Here is a 20,635-nt window from a genome sequence, read left to right on the forward strand (position 1 = left end):
CCGCGCGAGAATTTTGCATGACAAACGTTCTTCCTCGGCAATAGCCTGAATTCCAATCATGGTTTGGAGTACCGGGTTAATGGCGAATGTTGGTATCGTGATTGCGCTCGTCGATACGCTTCGGCGCGGCTAATCTATATTAACGAACGATTACGATCTGTATGTACGAACGGAATGTGGAAACAAAAGATTATATTCACACATTATGATTGAACTGTTCGGATTAATTTTTAGAATGAATGTTTGTCGCGATCTAAACATCGAAGAATTGTAATGCTCATGCTGCGTTTATAAAATTCGGAACGTAAATATGATAGAAAAACGAGGGTCAATTAAAAATAGCCGCTGTACACAAAAGAGAAAAGAAAACATTGGGCCTTCGAGACCACCGCGATGATGATGATGATGATGGCGTATTGGAGCACCGCCATTAAGGTCAAGTATAGAACGTCTCCTTGTGTGTATGTCTAAAGTTGGCAACTATGCTTTCAGTAAGATTCAAACGTCGGGCATATGCTTGCCGTATGCGAGCGAAGTGACTTGTAACACTACAAACGAATTAAATGCATCCTAAATGCATCCTTCGGTATCGTATTTATAAACTGACATCTCACTTACCTCCTACGATGCACGATCTATTTTTTTTTTTTTTCGTAAAACTTTTATAAACCGCAAGAGCTGCACTTTGTATCTTAATGAAAAAAAAGGAACAAAAGCACCATTACAACCCAAGAAGCACATCGTATACTTTTTATCTCCACTCTATCGATACTTATCGCGATTATCAGGTTATTATATTGATAATGATAAATTTTTTCCAATTGCCATATCATCGGTACTTCGTTTGTCAGATTACGTTTGCGTTTTTTTGAAAGCTGGAGTTATTTGTGTGGTACCGTTTCGATTCGATCGTCTTCGAAAACATCGGAAGACCTGTTGGGGCCATCTCCTGGCCGATGTAAGGCAATTTCCAGTCAGGCAGCATCTGCCGCGGAAGCCAATGCCCGCATGAACGAGAGAGATACCTCGTCATCAGTTTCCGATTATCATACTTTTTTACCTTCTCTTCCTCGCCCCCTTCGTTTTTTTCCACCGATCGGTCGTTTCGATGCAAAAGTTTGCGCACGACTTGTCCGCGATCATCTAGCACAAGCCGTGATACTATTATCAATGAGAATGAGAACTAAATCCGCCAGATCTAAAGTTGTCTTTCATCAATATCATAACATAAAATTAAGAATCGATTTCTCCCTGATAATCGCTAGCTCTAAACCTCAGTTTACTACAATTAATATCTATTTTCATGCTATTCAAGTAGAGAAAATAAAGATTATTAAAAAACTTTTTTTCTTTAATATTAGAGTAGAGTGTAATAAATGTTGCAGACTTTTTTTAAATTTTAATTATTTGTAAAATTTGAAAATTTATAGCCTAATGCAAATCTTATCAACCTTCTTTCTTTTTTAAATAAATTTTAAATAATTCTATCAAGTAATATTTTTGACTAAAGATTTTTTTTTTTACAAACTGTTGAACAGATTTCGAAAAATGTCTTGTCTAAGAAAGTCAAATATATATTGTCTTCTATGATGATTCCGATGGGAAAGAAAAATTGCAACAGCTCTTGTAGAATTTTTATCGCACATTCTCTGGGGCATATTTGCGAGCTCTCGGCGATCGCAAACCGCTGGTTGGGAATCGCTGTGTTAAGGTTGAAAGATTTTACCGATGTTGGAGGAGTCGACCCTGAAAAGATCATGTTGATTCTTCGAATGTACCGCCACGCGGCAGTATACTTTTACAAAAGGCTTACTGTACCGCAATATCGGAAGTAAACAATTTTGTACTTCCTGATATTTCTGCAATGTTGTTTTCGAACTCTTTCGTTGAACGAATAAAGTCTCTCTTTTTCTCAAAATTATCTTTTTCTTTCCTTTTCTCTTTGACATTAATAATTGAAATTAATTCTAACGTATAAAGGAAAGAGATTTTAATAATTAGTTCTAATTAGCGCTAACAAGTTTGAGAAGAGAGGAATACATGTTTATTCCAGTAGATGGTTTTATAAATTTATTATAAATAATTTATTATAAATTTATATATTTATTAATAATTTATTATAAATAAATTTATAAAATCATTTACTAGGTTAATATTATAATTTATGATAAATAAATTTATTATAAATTTTATAAATTTTTTATAAATTTATAGACATACGCAGTGTCTCTTTAATAATATGTTATCGAAATATGTATTACTATATTGCATTTTATATTAAAAATTTTGTGAATAATTTCAACTGCAGATTTCTTTTAGAGATTTCTGCATCGTGTACAATTAAAAAAAAATAATATCAATGTACACGTGAAAATGAACAGTACGATGAATAGAAAATGCAGTTATATATCTCTGAATTTTATATCTCTGCGGTTTTTCTTCTTTTACTATTGCTATAGAAAAAACGAATAAAAATTTTTCCCACCGCAGTCTCAATCGTCTTTTGATTTACGTCTTACAGTGTGTGTATTTTTTTACTGTAAATAACGCGAGTCGTAATTTTTCTACCGTAAAATGTGTAAAGTTCGAGGCGTATGGTCTGTGGCCTGGAATAAAGCGTGTCTTTGCCGTCACTTTGAAACATTCATACCCGCAAATACTTGACAATTTTCCCTTCTGTCTCGGCCCGGCGCTTCTCTCGTCTATCCTTTTCTTCTTTCACTGAGCTCGTATAACTTATTGCAAATACGGGTACGGAATTGCACGGATACATGAACCACTGTGCTCTTTCGTGACTCTCCGTCCGTTAAACATTTGCGCGACGAACCCTCTTAGGACTTGCATGACGGTCTTGAATTACGTACGTCGCGAGCACCGGTGTTCATGGCAGTTTTAGGATTTACATTTTTAAATCGTCCTATATATTGATCCAAACTCGCCGATAGTTTGAACGAAGCACGAATTCCTATTTGAACTTACTCTATAATCCTTTGTGCAAAAATTCCGTATATTTGGGAAACAAGTGTCCGAAAATTATCAATACCGACATATTGAAGCTGCTGAAAATATCAGAGAAACAAAAAATGCGAAAATAATAGTTTTTAGTAAAATTTAAATTTAAAGGACTTATAAGGCCAATACATATATGAATCGCAGATAATCCGTGTAATATAATACATTCAACAGTAATCATAATAAAATACTCTTTTTTACTCAAGTTGTTATCATTATTAGGTATTATAAATAGCATTTTTAAAGAATTTTAAGGAATCCAAAACGAGAAGAGTACTCACCATTGATTGTATTCGTGTGTTTATTTTTATTCTCGTCTAATTATTCATCCGTTCACTATTATATGCGTGAATCTTGATAACAGCCGACGCGGCGTGCCTAATTATTCTCTTTCACGAAACGCACGTCAGTCTTTATTTTGTCCCAAGCATCGCTATTCTTAGAAGTTTGTGCTCCCGCCTTCGTTTCGAAGCACATACTCAGGTCGATAGTATGCAATCAAACTTCTGTCTTGCATAGAATCATTATCGGTTATTAAAGCTTATGAAACTCGTCGGTGAAATATGATATTTCTTGTGGGAAATTTTTAGAATTTCGTTAGAATGATGAAAAGCTTATTATTTTATGCGAAGACTGTTGCGTCCATTATATATGTATCGGAGTTACATGTGTTTTTTCTTTCCCTTTTTTTTTTTTTTTTTTATCGAGCAACTAGATGATAACATGAGGTGATAAAACGAGGGAAACTAGTTCGGTGAGACAGATAAGAGTCCTTGACACTTATAAACGAGACCTGAATCGTTTCTTTCAACACTTCCGGTCTCACGTTCGGTTTCACGTGCTATTATGATAAAATCATCTACTTACGAAACGTCGCACACAATTTCAAACATAATTATTTTGTAAATTACTGAGAAAATAAGGCTCCTTAATGTTTACAAACAAGCAACTAAAAAACTGAGCGAACAGGCGGATGCTAATACGTCGATATAGCAGAAAATAATTTTTCTGCGAAATTGATAAGTGGACAGGGCACATATTTTTCTTGGTGCATTTACCAGATTTAAATTCTCATTTTTGAGAATTTTATAAATCCCTCTTTATCCCCCCTAAAGATACGTAGGTGAGAAAAATATTTATTTAAAGAATAATTATTTCGTTCATAACACGAATTTCACTTTGGTTAAATTCAAATCTTTTCGCAATTATTAGGGAAGATTTTAATTAGAAGGCGAATTTTAAATAATCGGACTTGTGGAATATCGATTTACATAGATTTGCATAAATTGGTATTTATGCGTTAATATAATTAAAGATTTGTTTTGTAACCTTTATTCCGAAATTTACAAGAAACGGATATGCATATTTCTTATGCAGAGCAAATTTACATTTTTTTTAGTAAACCCTTAATCTTTTAATTAATGGACCAATGCTTTTTTTTGTAAACAAGAAATTGGATATAAAAAATATTTCAAATAAATACCAAAGTTTTTGAACTCATGTATTATGTACACATTCCACCAGAATTGCTGAATAAAAGGGCCCAGGTGCGATGGTGCTTTACGACCGGATGCAGCGAGCGTCCCTCTGTAATTACCGGCAGGTGTGAAAACAAATCGAGTTCTAAAAAAAATTTATAATGAAAAATACATTGAGAGAGACATTTTGTGTACATATTGTAGTTTCTCTTATTTATAAAAGAAATTTCCTAATAATGCAATTATGAGGTCGTTAATTTAATTTTAGACATCATTCAATACACATATCTTTTTTACGAATCTGTATTTTATTGTATAAAAGATTTCTTATCTTTAGAATTTATATATATATATTATATCTTATATTTGTCGATAATTTTGATAAATATAAAAAAATTAATTAAATACACGTCTGATTCGATAATACGTTATTGATTATTGGATTAAAAATTATAACTCTTTGTGTATTGATCCTGAGGAAAAACATTTATAATAAATGTTTCAATACTTATTAAAGAGGAAAAACAAAAATAAATAACATAATTTTTTTAAATATTAAGTTTGATTTAAAAAAGGAGAGAGGAGATAAGGAAAAGAGAGAATGTGTTTTTTTTTTTATTTCTATAAAGAAATTTATAGAACAGAGTGAGAAGATTTAAGGGAGTAGTTTTACTCTGCAATTACTTTATTACAAACAGATAGGAGCTGAAAGAGATGCAATATTTTATAAATATTTTCATCTTGCATTTTTATGTATGAAATTAATAAGTTTATGGCATCTTCTTATGTGAGTCTTCAATTATCTGTTTAACATCAAAAGTCACCCTTCACAAATTTGATTTTATCTTGTGCTGGTTGTTACCGACAGCAGACATCTTTCTGCACGGTCGACCATTGGTACGGTTCCATCGGTATATACTCGGTGGCGAAAAGAATAACCGTGTGAGACTCTCAGCATCGATCTGACCAAGTTGTTTTTTTTTTTTTTTCGTTGATGTTTCAGCGAGCAGTCAACGCCACATCGCCATCTGCTTGGGACTCTGCGAGGTACCCTGAGCCATTCTCATAATCATCAGCACAACCACTCTCACAGACATGAACCAGCACCACCGTCGACATACCTCACCCCTCCGCCACCACCACCAGCGAGTTACATCACGGTGCAACACGCCTGCGCTCTGCATTCGAGGTAAGTCACAACCTGGTATATATTCTGTTTGTATCACCCTAAAAAAAAGACTGACTTGAAGGGGTGAATGGATTTGCTGCTAATATATTTTAATAGACATTATTTATTTCAACGACGTTTTTTTAAAGTCTCGGTATAGATTTCGAAATCATAGTGTGTGAGTAAAAAATCGTAAGAAATCAAGTATTATTTGTCTTCAGATATGAGATTTTATTCGCAGTCTTGTTATACGTATTATTGAATTTTATATTTTTATTTTTTTAGACGATTTATTTGTTATCAAGGTAAGCGGAAAGCCTTTTTATCAATCATTATACAAGTTATTAATTCTCTACATAATAATAGGGAATATTTTATTATTCTCACTCTATCTATAATAAATTGTTTGTATAAGAAAAGAAAAAAGAAAAAAGAATAGATGCCAAAACAAAATACACTGAGTAGGATGTCCCTTTTAAAACGATGTTTACATTTACGATTATATTTATGGAAACAGGCGCAAAAATACCGAGACTTGTTTTTCTGGAAAAATATGTTTGGTATTCAAAGCAACATGACGTAAAAATAGATGGCACGAACAGATTGATCGTGTTGCTCTATTGTGAATTCTATAATAGTCACGATGCGTTATTTAATGCGCCGTCAGTGATCGATTACATCGCATCGTGTTTGGCAGCAATCCGTTTCGAGAATCGAAAGTTCTTATTGTTAGTAACATTAAATTTTAATGTAAATTTTAATTTAAATTTAATTATAACTTCAATAACATTGTCTTATTATTTCTCTCTATTATGGACTCCCTTCAAAGTATTATCTCGAACGTCTATTGTAGTAATGTAATTTTATTTTACGTAAAACACAAATTTAATTATTTCTGTTGAGTAAAAATAAATACGCATGTTTGACGCGAGTTATCTGATTTAAGATATCTAATTAAGATATTGTACCCTCGTGAAAAATAGAAGAAATAGATCGATGTTCTTACTAAATCTGTTAGAGAACATATTGATGTACTTAAATAATTGATTCAAAAGAGATTTCATAACAGCATCCAGTTAATATCGTAAATATTTGGATATGAATGACAGATGCATTTAAATGCGAAAATTAATTCCCTGATGGTCAAAGGTAATGTAATTTCAACTTGTGTACTTATCGTAATTGCATAACCTTCCTGTCTTTCACGTACGCTACCTTTCGAAATATACACGGCGAATTAAAAATCGGACTGGCGGGTCACGTTTTCCAGCACTACGATTATGGAGCTTCCAACATGCATGTGGTACATCCACCCGATGAGCGAATCTTGCTCGTCTTTTTCGCATGCACGATAAAAAAAAAGAGGAAAAAAACTTTCTATCATTCTTCTCATCTTTTATTCCTTTTTTTATTTAAATAATTAACTGGAATCTTTTTGGCGTTCTTTCCATTTGACAAACTAATTTTTATTTGATAACATTGATGTTTTATAAAATTTTTAGCAAATTTATGAAATAGATTTTGTAATAATTATTTTTATAGGATATCCTCCGTTTTATTTTCGCCTTTTCTTTAATTTTCTTAAATATCTTATTTCGCAACTCTCTTTGTTACAAATGATATTTTCGATAACTCGAAGATACGACAAGTGTCATTTAACCGGACACGAAATACCACTTCTATACTACTTCTAACGACGCGATCTCGTTATCACTCGTGGACATAAGCCGCCTAATGTCGTTGCGAAATTAGATCGGCGTAGTTCGCATTAGATGGAAGTAAGAAGGATGCCAGGGAGCTTGAAGAAAGCGGTCGAAGAACTTGTTCGACGCTCTCTTTTTCTCTTTCAAAAGAAGGAGCTCCGAGTTTTCCTCACCGTTAAATCTCGTACAGCGCTTCGGAATTTTTGTTGAACGAACGTACGTAAACTCGTCCGGATATCCGCGAGCAGCTTCTTAACTTCTTAACTGCCAAGTTCTTGCCGTAGCTTACGCGACCCATGTCGCCTATGAAGAAATCGCAAGAAACGACGAACTGCATTAGTGTAGCAGAAGCTGGAAGCAATACTGCGAACAAGTCGAAGTGCGATATTGATTTTGCGTGAGTAGATTCAACAGCATCATGTAATAACTGTTGAATTTTCGAGATGCAACTTGGCAAATAAATTTCCATCACATCCCTTACTGTACATTTTACAAAAAGCATCCTCTTTGCGCGGTATATCAAAACTTTGCATACGATGATCTATACGTAATATATCAAATGACGCAAAAGGAACGCAAAGGAAACAATATATGAACAGATTGGATTAGCAAATGGCTATGGCGAAAGCGTAAAAGAAATTAATTTAATTAATGTGTTCTGTCACACGTGACAAATAGTCTTCGCGAATATTTTCTTTTTTTTTTTTTTTTTTTTTTTTAAGATCTGCAAATACAACGAGAGAGCGCGCAAGATGAATTTTTAATCCGCTTTAATCGCTTCTTTCGTTCGAGCGAAATTCACTTTACTTTAATTCCCGCGCTGGTCAAATCGCTGCACTTTCCGCGCTATTCGCGATATCGCTGGTCGAACTTGGAGATTCTTCTTGCTGTCACGGGCATTGTCTATGTACCGTAAGTTTATCCGCCGAGCCATCTCCAGCATAACGGCGCGGCGCCATTACTTTTCATCCCTTATCCCCATACTACTTTTTCCAGCCTTTTCTTCCTGAAACTCGAAAACGTGTTCGCTATTCGTGATCGGGCTTGAAAATTCATGCTCGTTTTCGTGCTCCTTTCGCACGATAATGAAAACAAATTCAATCGTATATACGGTAATAGAGGCACATTGTTTATTGTTGGCGTATTCTTCATTTGAATTCTCGTTCCTTCCTTTGTATCTCCATATTCTTGAGATGCCGTCATAATGTAAATTGCTTGCTTGGAAAATTGTTTAAGCTTTTTCTACGATAGAATCTACGCGTAGAATCGTCTTTGGTGCTTGAAAATGTAGGTCTTTGCAATTATATCCACAGTTTAACTTTCGAAATATTTTCTCCGTTATATTCTTCCATTATATTTTATATTCCTTTTTCACGCTTTTATGCTTTACATTGACATAATTGTATAACATAACTAAATTGTGATAGTTTAACGATAGATAGAATCTCCAAAGAAAAGTTATTATCACATTTGGAATCTCGATAGTGAAATATTGGCCGAGCAAAGTTTTTGATTGTGCATAGACTTTTCGAAACGTAATTGATACATCAATTTTAAAATTATCTTTCTTGTTTTCTTTAAATTCTTTAATTTTCTCTTTAATTCTTCCATCAAAATATGATATATTATATTACGATAATTTAATTAAAGTTATGTTAGAAATAAAAGTATAATATATGTTTTGAATATTATAAATTCAGAAATTTCGTGTTTTTTTTTTTTTTTTTTTTTTTTTTTTTTTTTTTTTCGAATTAAATATAATTTCGAGCTTAACAAACTAATCTCGTGATAAATAGATTTCAGAAACACGTTTACATATATTCTCTCTCTTCCTTTTTACCTCTCTTTCTTTTCCTTTCGCGACGTCATCTCCTTTCGTCTTCCTTCACGAGTGATAACGCGTGATTAACGTTCTCGTTATCCGTCAAGCCCGGCACCAAGATTTCTTGCCTCTCCCATTCTTCGTTCCTACTAACTCGCAATAGGTCGAGATTCGACCTGGACGGGTTGCGCTTACCCTCGTGGAAATTTCGCTTCCGTCCTCACCTTTCGTATCCTGCCATTTCTATTTCTCTTTCTTTCTCTCTCTCTCTTTTCATCTTTCTGAGGTAGCTGCTTTTACATCCAGCCTGTCGCCCACGCGCACTTAAAGGACAAAGGACGAAAAGAAAAATGCGCGCGACGAAAATTACCGCGAGCCCTTCTCTCTTCCGCGATTAAATACTCTCGATTTGTCGGATGTCAGTCCGGAAATTTTTGCCGTGTCTTTTCGCCGCGATTCTGTTTCTTTCGAGTCGTCGAAATTCGAGCCACGTGCGAAATTAGTTTCGACGAAGAACGAAGAATACCGAGGACTCGGAAAAAGGTTTATCGATCTTCAGCGGGAAAAAACATAAATGAAGCACGAGGTTAATCGACGCTATGACGTCACATTTACTTTTGAATGCTTTTGAATAATTGAAAGACACTATATTTGTTGAAACAAATATTTTAATCATAGACTATTAAAATTAATTATATATAATTATACTTTCATGTTTGAGAGAAGATAAATATATTTTCATTAGGTTCAAAGTAGGTCATTTAGTGCACACAATGTTATTCTTGTCAAATTTTTTATGTATCGCATATTTATCTATATTATATATTTAAAGACTGCAAAACTTAGTACAGTTTTAGTCGTCATAGATAATTTACAGATAATAATAATTATCAATTTTTCTTTCATGAGTTTTTCAATACCAGAACGAATCTTGGGTTAATTCAGCAGAGATGAAAATGGTTCTCCATTCTGACTGAAATGCTACGAAATCGCGCGCAATCATCATAATTACAGGAGAATGTAAATGTCCTTTACATTGATACGGTCAAGAACGTGTTATAAAGGCAAAACTGAAATCTAGAGCTAAATGAAAAAGTCAAGGGTTCGCGAGAGAAATTGCCAGGTGGCGGAAACCGTAATAGGGAGAGAAGTAAGAGGGTTGCAAAAGGGTTCCCCTCCATTCGATCGAATGTTATCAGTTAGTCTCGCCTCGAAGGCGTTGTTTCGATCTCTTCGTACCGATTTCAAACAGTATAAAATACGTCACTGAGAACGACACACGTATCGAGTACAGCGAGTGCAGGACGATGTAGACTCGTTGTTTATTTCTCTCCATGCTGCGCGCGCAAAAATGTTCGTTGTCGAAAGTAGTCCTATATCTTTGCAACATTTAAAAGGTTGAAAACTTTGAGCTGCATGTCCGCAAAATTTTTCAATATTTTTGCAAAGATGTTGTATACGAAAGAAATCAATTTCTTAATACGCTTTTACGACTATGAGGGGATGGAAGCTTATGAATCTTCATAATTTTATTATCCGCTGTACTTTGCATGAATTGCCTACAATGATGATTAAAAAACACGAGAAAAAGAAAGGAAAGAAAAAAATTTTAAGTATAATTTAAACAAATTTTTAACTAAATATATATTGTTCTTATTTGAAAAAAAAAATGTCATTTATTATGTTATAAAAATTGTATGATATTTTAACAGCGATTGAAATATCACTAATACTCGATATGAAATTGTAAACAAAAATTGAAACACACATGTAACGAAACTCAGCGCAGAAAATTAACAGCTTGCATTCTCCTACGCTGGTATAGGCTCGCTGGAATTCGCCGTAGATACCGTAATGTTTTCGCAGGACAAGCCGAAGATGCCGGGGAGGAGAGAACGGTAGTGAATGGTCGGCGCGTTGTCTCGGAGTCTATAAATAACTTAAGTCCAGGCCGTACATCGTGTTCCCGGGGTGTTATTTCCTCTGCGAGATAGAGCATCCCCTGTTATCGGACTTTGGTTGTCCTTCGAGAGAAAGTCTCTCTCTTTTCCTCCCTCGGACTATTCAACTATTAACTCGGCGAGGAGAAAGACCAGTATCGATGATAAATAGTTGTAGAAAAGTTTTCAGCGCGACAAAACTCCCCCGTAAACAAATTTTTATTTCCCTCAACGCGCGCGAGAGGCTATTCTTTGCGATATTTCACGTCGAAGTTGATAAGTCACGATAAAGTTGAACGATTTACTTCGATGGATAATTCGCGGAAATGCGTCTCAGTTTTGCGCGAGATTGATATTGGAACAGATAACCCGTTATCGATTGATTGATCAATCTCGCTCAATCGGAGACCGAGGACTACAAACGTTACCTGTAAACGTCACTCGGATTTTGAATTATTAATCTGCGGAGACACACACAATATCCGGCGGTTAATTGCGCGCGCCGCTGCAGCATTACTTTATCCCGGGGGGGTAAATTAAAGACCAGTTAATTAACTGCTTTTTTCCGTCGCGTTTCTCTGCGCTACATCGGCGCATCGCGCGTCGTACGCTAATTAATTCCATTTTCATGCGCAACTTTTTAATCCACTTAACGTAACACCTCGCGTCGCGTCGCGTCGCGTTGCCGTGCTATTTCTTGCCGCTTTCGGCGCGAGGGATATTTATTTAAGCTCGTTACTCGACAATCCCTCGCGCTACTGGTGATTAAAAGCGATTATCTCCTGCATATTTCTATTCTAGAATTTGCACTTTGGATAAAAAATAAAAGTAATTATTTCTATTCTGTGTTTGTGTACTAATAATAAGAAGAAAAACGTCGAGGATGAGCACCCAAATCTTTATCGTTGAGTAAAGGAGAAAAGATTTCGTCTTTTGTATTACGCGAAATAGATAACGAAATAGAAACGGATAACGTTAATTTGCTGAGAGTTTATTAAAGTAGATATTCTCATATTATATATTTATATAAATATTTAAGGATGTAAGATTTCGGTCTTTGGCTTTAAAAGTTTGAAAGATCTTTCAGAAATTTGCGCCGCAAGTTGGGCTTCCTGTCTTTGATACGAATGTACAACTCACATATACACGATGTACGCTGCTTCTCATTTATCTCAATTTGAGACTAACGCAAAGCACGTCCTAGCATCGTGTTTCAGGTGCCAAAGTTTCCCAACTTTCATCCACCAATACACATGGATGTTATTACACAGACGCAAACGCATTGTGCGTACAGACTTCACTTAAAGACATACAGTTTTCTTGTACTCACATATGACTACATGTGACTATAAGTATGTATATATGTTTCAAGTTTTTCATAAAATAAGCTTTTTCGCAAAAAGGCTTCTTTATAAAGCATCAAATTTTTATAAAGAACGTTTCACAAAAAAACCTAAATTTACGAAGGATCTGTCATAAATATATCAAGTTTATTAAAACAAATAACGGACGATATTCTAGCTACAAAAAATTACCTTATTATCTCTCTAAAAAAAAATCCTCTTTATTCTCAACCACCCAATTATTCACTTTTTTCCTTCAAACCACGATCGAACTACTTTCTCTCTATACTTTGTACAATGAAATTATTATTTCATCGATTGCATTATAAATTGCATCGTAGAGCCTTAAACTAGTATCCTTTCCTATTTATTTCCCGCACAGAGATTTCGCAGCCGGTGCCGCAAGCTGAGGATTTCACGCCCGGTACCCGGTACTGACGTACATATACACGCACCCTTGTCTCGTTGTCTTTGCACGACCGCGCCCGTGTGGTCATGCATCTTACTAATGGTGTGTCTCGATGATGCATCGCTTTGTGCGGTTAGTTTAAGCCAAGTCGAGTGTCGTGCTCGGGAAAGCGATCCACCCTTGCCAGTGCGAGCGAACAACGGGAGTCTCGTCTTTTCTTAACAGCAGGTAATGGAGGCGGCATATTTTAAGCAGCGCAAGATTTTACGCGGCGCAATATTAACTTTATTATAACGCAGAATCGATGGCGTCTCTCGCGCATTCAATTTAACAGCTTTATCGAAGAAAGGACGTAATATCGACGCGATGTGCTTCGACATCAACGGGGAAATTGCCTTATTATTATCGCGACAGCGAGAATGTGCAACCATCGGTTCATTAACTGCGGTCAACTTTACGGCTTCAACGGGAATGAAAGAAAAGTTTCAATAAAAAGAATCCACTCGTAAGTTTGTCTACAAGAATAACTTTCGAAAAACCTTCTTAATCTTTTGCTGGACTTTACTCAAGTGGATTACGCGGTTTGTTTGAAAACATACTATTTTTTTTTTTTTTTTAAACTGTATTTTTAAAATCTCTACGACATGTGTAACTTAAATGAAAGAATTGATTCTTACGTCGGGGGAACGTTAGTGGCGTTAAAATAAATGTCGTCTCATTTCTTGAAATTACTTTTCTCGGATCGCAAAGGATTAACGTAAAAGAGAGAAACTCTCGCTCTCACTATCCTTTAACTTTTAACTCAAAGTGACCTCAGGGGATGTCATTGCTACGATCTCAAGTCTCGCGATAACTACCCCGAGCGTGTTGTGAATATCAAGTATTTCTATGAGTCGGGAACTTGCATCCTCTCTATCCGTTGCAACGGTAACACACCGATGATGCGGCTGAAAGGTTCGGAGATCGGTTAACGCGAGTATATTTAACGCTCGGTACAAAACGACCACGCAAATGCGCTTCGTATTACGTAACCTGTGTAGACGGCGGATTATGCCTGCGGCGTGTTAGCCGGTTCAATGGTCTGCAGACTGTGGTGATATCGTACGTTATTAACGAATAAAAGAGACGATATTGGCTGCAAAGTTTATCCGTGGCTTTATAGAAAAATACCACGTCTCGCATACCGGCCGGATAACGAAATGTAAAACCGTTTGACGAAGACCTGGATATTATAGTAGACGCTTTTAAATCCTAAGTGAAGAGTAACCGAGAGAAGAGAGAAAGAGAGAGATTCTAAGCTTTTCTCACATAGTATTCCATATTATGTTATGAGTTTCAATATTTAATCTCTCCTTTAGCGCACGCCTTGTGCCACAAAATTGTTATTGACGTTTTTCTCGCGATAAGTTTTCATTCGACGCTGATATTATAATACTTATAGCGGAGACGTGAATATTGACACACGATAAGCTGTCTTGAGACAAGTAAGGAATTCAGACGACATTTCCGTCGCTTGAATTTCCTTTCAAAGCACGTTGATCTTCTCGCGAAGCGAAGCTTGTGTCATCAGAGAGATACGAAATACGTGCCTTTGGCTTCTTTTCACAAAGACCTCAGCATTTCTCGCGATCGAGGTCGAAGGGTCGCAACCGCCCTTCGGGAAGCGATAACTCCTCTTCGCGTGCATTATCAGAGTCTAGTGACCGAAAATTATAGGGGGAGGAAGAATTTTATTTCATTCAGCGCGAGGAACATTTATCGTTAAAGAGCAGCGTCGAAGAACAGTCATCTGTTCATAAACATTACGCGACTCGTTGCGCCGACAAACGCGGCGAAATTACGGTTCTCTAGTCCCGTGTAGCATCATTCTGCATTAATGCGACAATAACCTGTGTCTGTGTATCGCCTGTGTTATATAATAAACACGTGCCCCATTGTTTGTTGCATAACCACATTACGGCGCAGCGCTCGCATATGGTTGACTATACAGATGACTAGAGTTTGTAGTAGGAATGTATGTTTACCGCACTACATCTTTCAATTTTTTAAATTATTTGAAAGATTTAACTAACGATAAATGTTTACATTAACTTACACCTTACGGATCATATTTATTTTTTATTTTGACATATATTATAAACACACTCTTCAGTAATAGATATCTTGAATTTTGACGCGCTTTCATTTTCTGCTTTCCGCTACCTTCTTGTCATCTTTTTGTTACATCCTACTGTGTTTTTATATTTCTTTGTTTATATTTGCTCTTTTTATATATTCTACATGATTTCTAAAATAAATATAATTTAATAAGATACAAAAATTTGCAATTTTTTTATTTAACCTGAATACTTTATTAAGAGAGTATTTATTATAAAAATATAAAATAAATATTTAAATAAACGAGGTAAGAGCTCCAGTTTTCCTCCTTAAATCTCCTCTTAAAAAATATTAATTCAATCCAAACCTATCTGTGATTTTAAATTTAAATTGGGTACTTTGTGATAAAAATCTTGAAAATATGTAAAGGTGAAGATTCACATTAAGAATAAATCTCTTTTTCTAAATACATTATTTTTACAATATTTCAAAATCCCATATATCTCAAGAAACACAGCGTCATAAAATTCAAAGCCTATATTATTGTATTTAGGAATGTACTCTCTATAATATATGTCAAAATTAGGTGTAAATTAATATAAACATTTATCAAACTAGTTATCTTTTAACATTAAAAGATTTTTTATCAAACTCAAACATATCTCTTTTCAGTATTTTAATAAACTTTGTGTCTTTGAAATTCATAAAATTTTAAAATTCTTCGTCTGTATTACCAATCAAAATCTAAGCTAACATAACAATATATTCGCTTATAATATAAGTTTTGCAGTTTATACATACAAAATAAGATTTTCACTAAGAAATTGCATGAAGGAATATTTGTCAACTTTTAGAAATGAACTTAAAAGTTTTTCAGACACTTTTAAAGAGTAAAAATCTTTTTTCCTAGGCTTCTCGTTTCGTTAGGTTAGATTTGAATCGGTGATGTAAACGACTTTAAGATCCCTTTAAGCAGAAATTGTCTGCTTTTGCGTGGATACTGCACATTTGATCATGAAGAAATAAAAAACAATGAAGACATTAAGAATGTAAAGAGAACGCTCATGTCACGCAACTTAGTAGGCCATGAGGAGACAAAAGAGATATAAAAGTTGGACACTGACCAAATGTAAGAGCTTCTTAGCTTTCACCCTGATAACCTCCTTAGAGGACGACACGTCCGTCGCAATTTGTTGACCTACGCGCACATGCGTGAAAGAGAGAACAAACTTGGTCGACGAGCGCTCTCTATTCGATGTATAAATGTTTAATCGATACGTTTCTTTATATATTTTTGCAACTTGATCAAAAGGAAAGTCTACTGTTAAAACTATACTTACTATCATCATGTCATCTGTACTTATATATATCGTGGAGCTTGACAAGTGAATATTTTCCAAGATATTGATGATATGGAAAATATGTTATTAGGCATAGCAATGTTTTCAAACTAATCGCTTGTCAACCGCTTTACGTATATAAGTACATATATGTATGTATGAATTGCGCGTAATCAGAAAGATCAAGAGAGAACGAATGTCTTGATATCGAGATCCCATTTCGCGAATGTCATTCGGCACGTATAGTAGAGACTCTTCGCCAATAGTGCTTTCCAATGAGGTCGTACACCCACACACGTGTTCAATGGCAAGCATATCATTTTGCACGCGCGTGTTTATGAGTTTCACATTGCTCACTATTCATTCACTATTGGAGATTCTATTCTTGTCGCACTCGATGAAACAGCAGAACACGTCTAAAAAATCGTTTCAACGGACGAAATATTCCTGAAAGATCCTCTTTAACATTTCCTTCGTGAAGAAACGGCTTAGTTACGTCGTTTAGCGACGTGATGATAATAAAGCGAGCGCTTCCTTGGCACCGAGTCACAGATACAAGGGTCGTGAAAAATTAATGATCTAAATTTCTTTGATTACCGTCAGATCACGTAATACTATTTGCGGTACTTTTGCTATTAATTTTACATTTAATTATTAATTTGTTATAATCCAGACATATTTAATTAACTCTCGTATATTTTTTACAAATTATATAATTGTATCATTATTTTATATATTTTTTAATATTGTGTCATGTCGAGATAAATTTGATATTAAATTCACGTTTATCTTTAAATATCTCTTGATTAGAGAGAGAGAGAGAGAGAGAGAGAGAGAGAGAGAGAGAGAGAGAGAGAGAGAGAGAGAGAGAGAGAGAGAGAGAGAGAGTATAAATGTTTCAAGCTTGGAATACAGTTTAATTTCGTTAATTTTATTATATAATTATACAATTATAATTTAATTATATGAATTTTAAATATAAAAATAGCAACCGTCTACTTCTTGTTTCACGACTCTTGAATTTTGTGCATACAAAGTACATAAAACGAAAACACAATTCGTAATCGAAATTGTCCTCGAGACGCTTCTATCATCTTTAAAAATGGATTCTCCATATAGATTTTTCGTGCGCAACGAGACATTACATAAAACGTTACCAGTCTAAAACTCCCTATACGACAAGATAATTTTGTCGTAAGCCAGATGTGTATCACGGAAGGATACGGCCTCCGCGAAACCCTCGTAAGGACAATGCGCCGCCGGCGATCGCGGGCACAGGAAGAGGGAAAAGGGATGCACACGCGCACCCGCACCCGCACCCTCACCCGCACCCGCACCCTCACCCGCACCCGCACCCGCACCCGCACCCGCTCGACGATGACCGAGGGGTGAACGGAACGGAGAAGAGCGAATGCCGCGGCGCTGTAACTCCCCTCTCCGCTCCTTCATCCCCTAGCGATGTACTGACGGAGAGAACGCGCCGGAGGGGTGGCAGCAGCTCGACGGGCGGCGGTGGCTGACGAAGAGGGAGGGTGGCAAAGGCGCATGCCAGTTGGGCCCTCGCCGCGTTACGAGTCGGGTAACTCTAGAATTCTCTCTCGCCCTCTCTCGCCGGGGTAGTCGCGCGACGTTGGCTTTCCTTTTCGCGAGCGGCGGACTCGGGCGGAGTGTGTGCGGAAAATTCCGGCGCTCGCTCTCTGTCCCTCTCTCTCGCGTCGGTTTGTCATCGGAAGGGACAATATCGTGTCGTATTGATAACAATCTACCGATAATCGTTTCTCTTTCCGGCGTCGTTTTTTTTTTTTTCTTTTTTTTTTGTGCGACCTCCGTCAAGGGGATCGACTGCCGTCCGTCTCGTACGCGCGATCGAGCGAACGAATTTCTCGTCGCTTCCTTTCGTCGCACATCGACGAAGCGGTGCTGCAGCAAAGCCGCGTCGTCGGTCGCGATGTCGCGGCGTCGCGCGGACGTCGCCCCGCGATAACCGGCACGTGATCGTGCACCGGCTACCCTAGGAGAATCTCATCTTCCGGTGTGCCGTTGAACGTAATTATTTTATGAGATGAATGTCTCGTGACACAAGTTGCTTTGTAGCGAAGTCTCGTCACGGGGGTTAACCTTCGTGCATCCGTGGCATTAGTCTCTATCGATAAAATATTTAAATTCCATTATCCACAATAAATTCCAATTCAATATTTAAATACTATTATTATTGCGTATGTAAAAGCACATGTGATCTGCGTCCGAGTATTTTTTCACGTTTAACATACGGTTCTTGTTTTAGGAAAATCCAACGCAGACTCGACGATAAATTTATTTAAGTTAAATATGCGATATGTATCTGAATATCAAGCACATCCTTTTAAACATATTCAATGTAATTTATATCATCAGTAAATAGTCTTGCAAAATACATTCGTGAATTGTAGAAAATTAAAGATACTAAATCAAAAAGTAAAAACGAAAAAAAATACGAATGGTGTTGATATGTCTATTATAGTAATTTTAATTGACATACGCGATTCGACAATAATTTATTTCCATTTATCGCTTGCGAACATTTTCGAAGCCGAGAAATAATCGTGAACAGTTGGTTTAAATAATCTACGTAAATTCCTTCATGACGTTCGTATCACTGAGTCTCGCTTCGATTTTCGCCGCGACCTGAAAGTTCACGCGAAAGGACAACGTACTCTCCAACAACGTTCGGAAAGGGTTCGCGGAAGGCCAAGGGCGATGGACTCGCTCTGGGAGTTGACGAGCGAGCGATTGGTTCTTTCGCGGAAATAAAGGCCTGCAATATTCAAGCCACTGAGATATTCAGGATTAATATCGACGTATCAGGCGGAAGGAGCTTTGTGAAAAATGCATAAATTGCATCCCTTCTCCTTTGTTAATTTATCCCGTAACCCGTAACCGTCATCCCAACACGCGGCAACGAATCCTAATCGGGTGTATCCTCCTGCTCTGGAGCGTGCTAATTCGTGCGAGGGTCGAAGACAAGAGCGCAAGATACGAGGGCGGGGGGGGGGGGGAGAAAAGGAGGAACGTCGAAGGATGCAAGCGCGGAGGAGTTGAAATCATTACGAGACTAATATGTTTTTTATCGCTAAATGCATTTAATTGAATACGCTTCATTGTTTTTGTATTCCCAACGTTAAATCGATTCGACAGTTGATGCGATTTTATACAAACGTTTCTGTGACTGTATTTGCGATTTCCTAATTCGAATTGCAACTGTCAAATTCACATTCGTGTCGCGACGAGGCGCGTTCCTCGATCGATGTTTTAATCAAGAAAATAGTCCGAGTGGAACCGCGTATTTACGGTTTCATCGGCGCGAAACGTGTAACATGGCAAAAACGGAATAGAGGATTTGCTTGGTTGAGGACAGGGTTAAAATCGATGTGAAAACGCTTATGCTTTGGTGAATTCCTGTTACGTTACCTGCATCTCGCGTGTTATCATGTTTTTTTATCCGAAATATATTTCACGCATTTAACATCAGAATTTAATTTTTTCTCGTAACGATAAAAATTATTCTTCATTAAGTTTAATAACTAAATTATTTGTGCGTTATACGCTATTTATATATCAATTTTTCCATGGAATGATAACTTTTTATGTAGAAAACATCGTGTTTGCCATTAAACTTTCTCTCGTAATATATATATATATATATATATATATATAACCGGCTTTTTAATAATTACTTGAAAGGTTAAACATATTATACGGGAAAAGCTATTAAAAAATCAGCGCAATCCAAACGATGCAAGTTACGCTCCCACGAGCGAAAATAATTGGACGAGGGAATTTATATTTTGCGTGAAAAAAAAGAAAAAAATTGTTAAGAGACGTCGTTGTTGTTGTTGTTTCTCGTATAGTGACGATGTAAAACCTTTTGATATAAAATCGACGGTGGTTACTGGAGAACGTAGTTGCGCTAACTTGATTATTCATGTATTCGACTAGCAACTCCAGCAAAAGTTTTCGATACAAGCTTTACATGCTGCCGAATATATTACGTCGCGCGTAGGAGCGATAATGTGACGGAAAGACAATGCTCCTCTCTTCTTTTTATTCTTAACAAGCTTCCTCAAATTACCAACAATATTGCAGATCACGTAGACGTAGAGTATTGAGAAAACACACACACACACACACACACACAAAATACACAGTACTTAATCTTTTTATCAAAACTTTTATTTTCTCGTGTGACTAAAAGAAATTTGATCACCCATATATATTCTCCTTGTACGAGTTTATATTAAGAAAGATAGAATACAAAAAAATATAGATTTTATCTGTGTGTATTAG

The 20,635-nt window shown here is 36.2% G+C and overlaps 1 protein-coding gene across 9 annotated transcripts in view; it reads left to right on the forward strand.

The window, feature by feature from the left end:
- Positions 1–20,635, forward strand: part of LOC140671022 (uncharacterized) — a 151,366-nt gene that overhangs the window by 42,290 nt on the left and 88,441 nt on the right. For 8 of the 9 annotated variants that reach the window (XR_012047661.1, XM_072902075.1, XM_072902086.1 and 5 more), the window contains one exon: positions 5,494–5,679. Coding sequence is in view for 5 of the 9 variants with exons in the window: in XM_072902086.1 (XP_072758187.1) it covers positions 5,494–5,679 (186 nt within the window). In the remaining 4 variants the exon portion in view is untranslated. Of the gene's footprint in view, positions 1–5,493; positions 5,680–17,859; positions 18,359–20,635 lie in introns of those variants that run through there. The other variant, XM_072902068.1, reaches the window with a different exon arrangement.

This window comes from Anoplolepis gracilipes, chromosome 1, assembly GCF_047496725.1.
Source record: "Anoplolepis gracilipes chromosome 1, ASM4749672v1, whole genome shotgun sequence".
In the NCBI taxonomy this organism is placed as follows: Eukaryota; Metazoa; Arthropoda; class Insecta; order Hymenoptera; family Formicidae; genus Anoplolepis; species Anoplolepis gracilipes.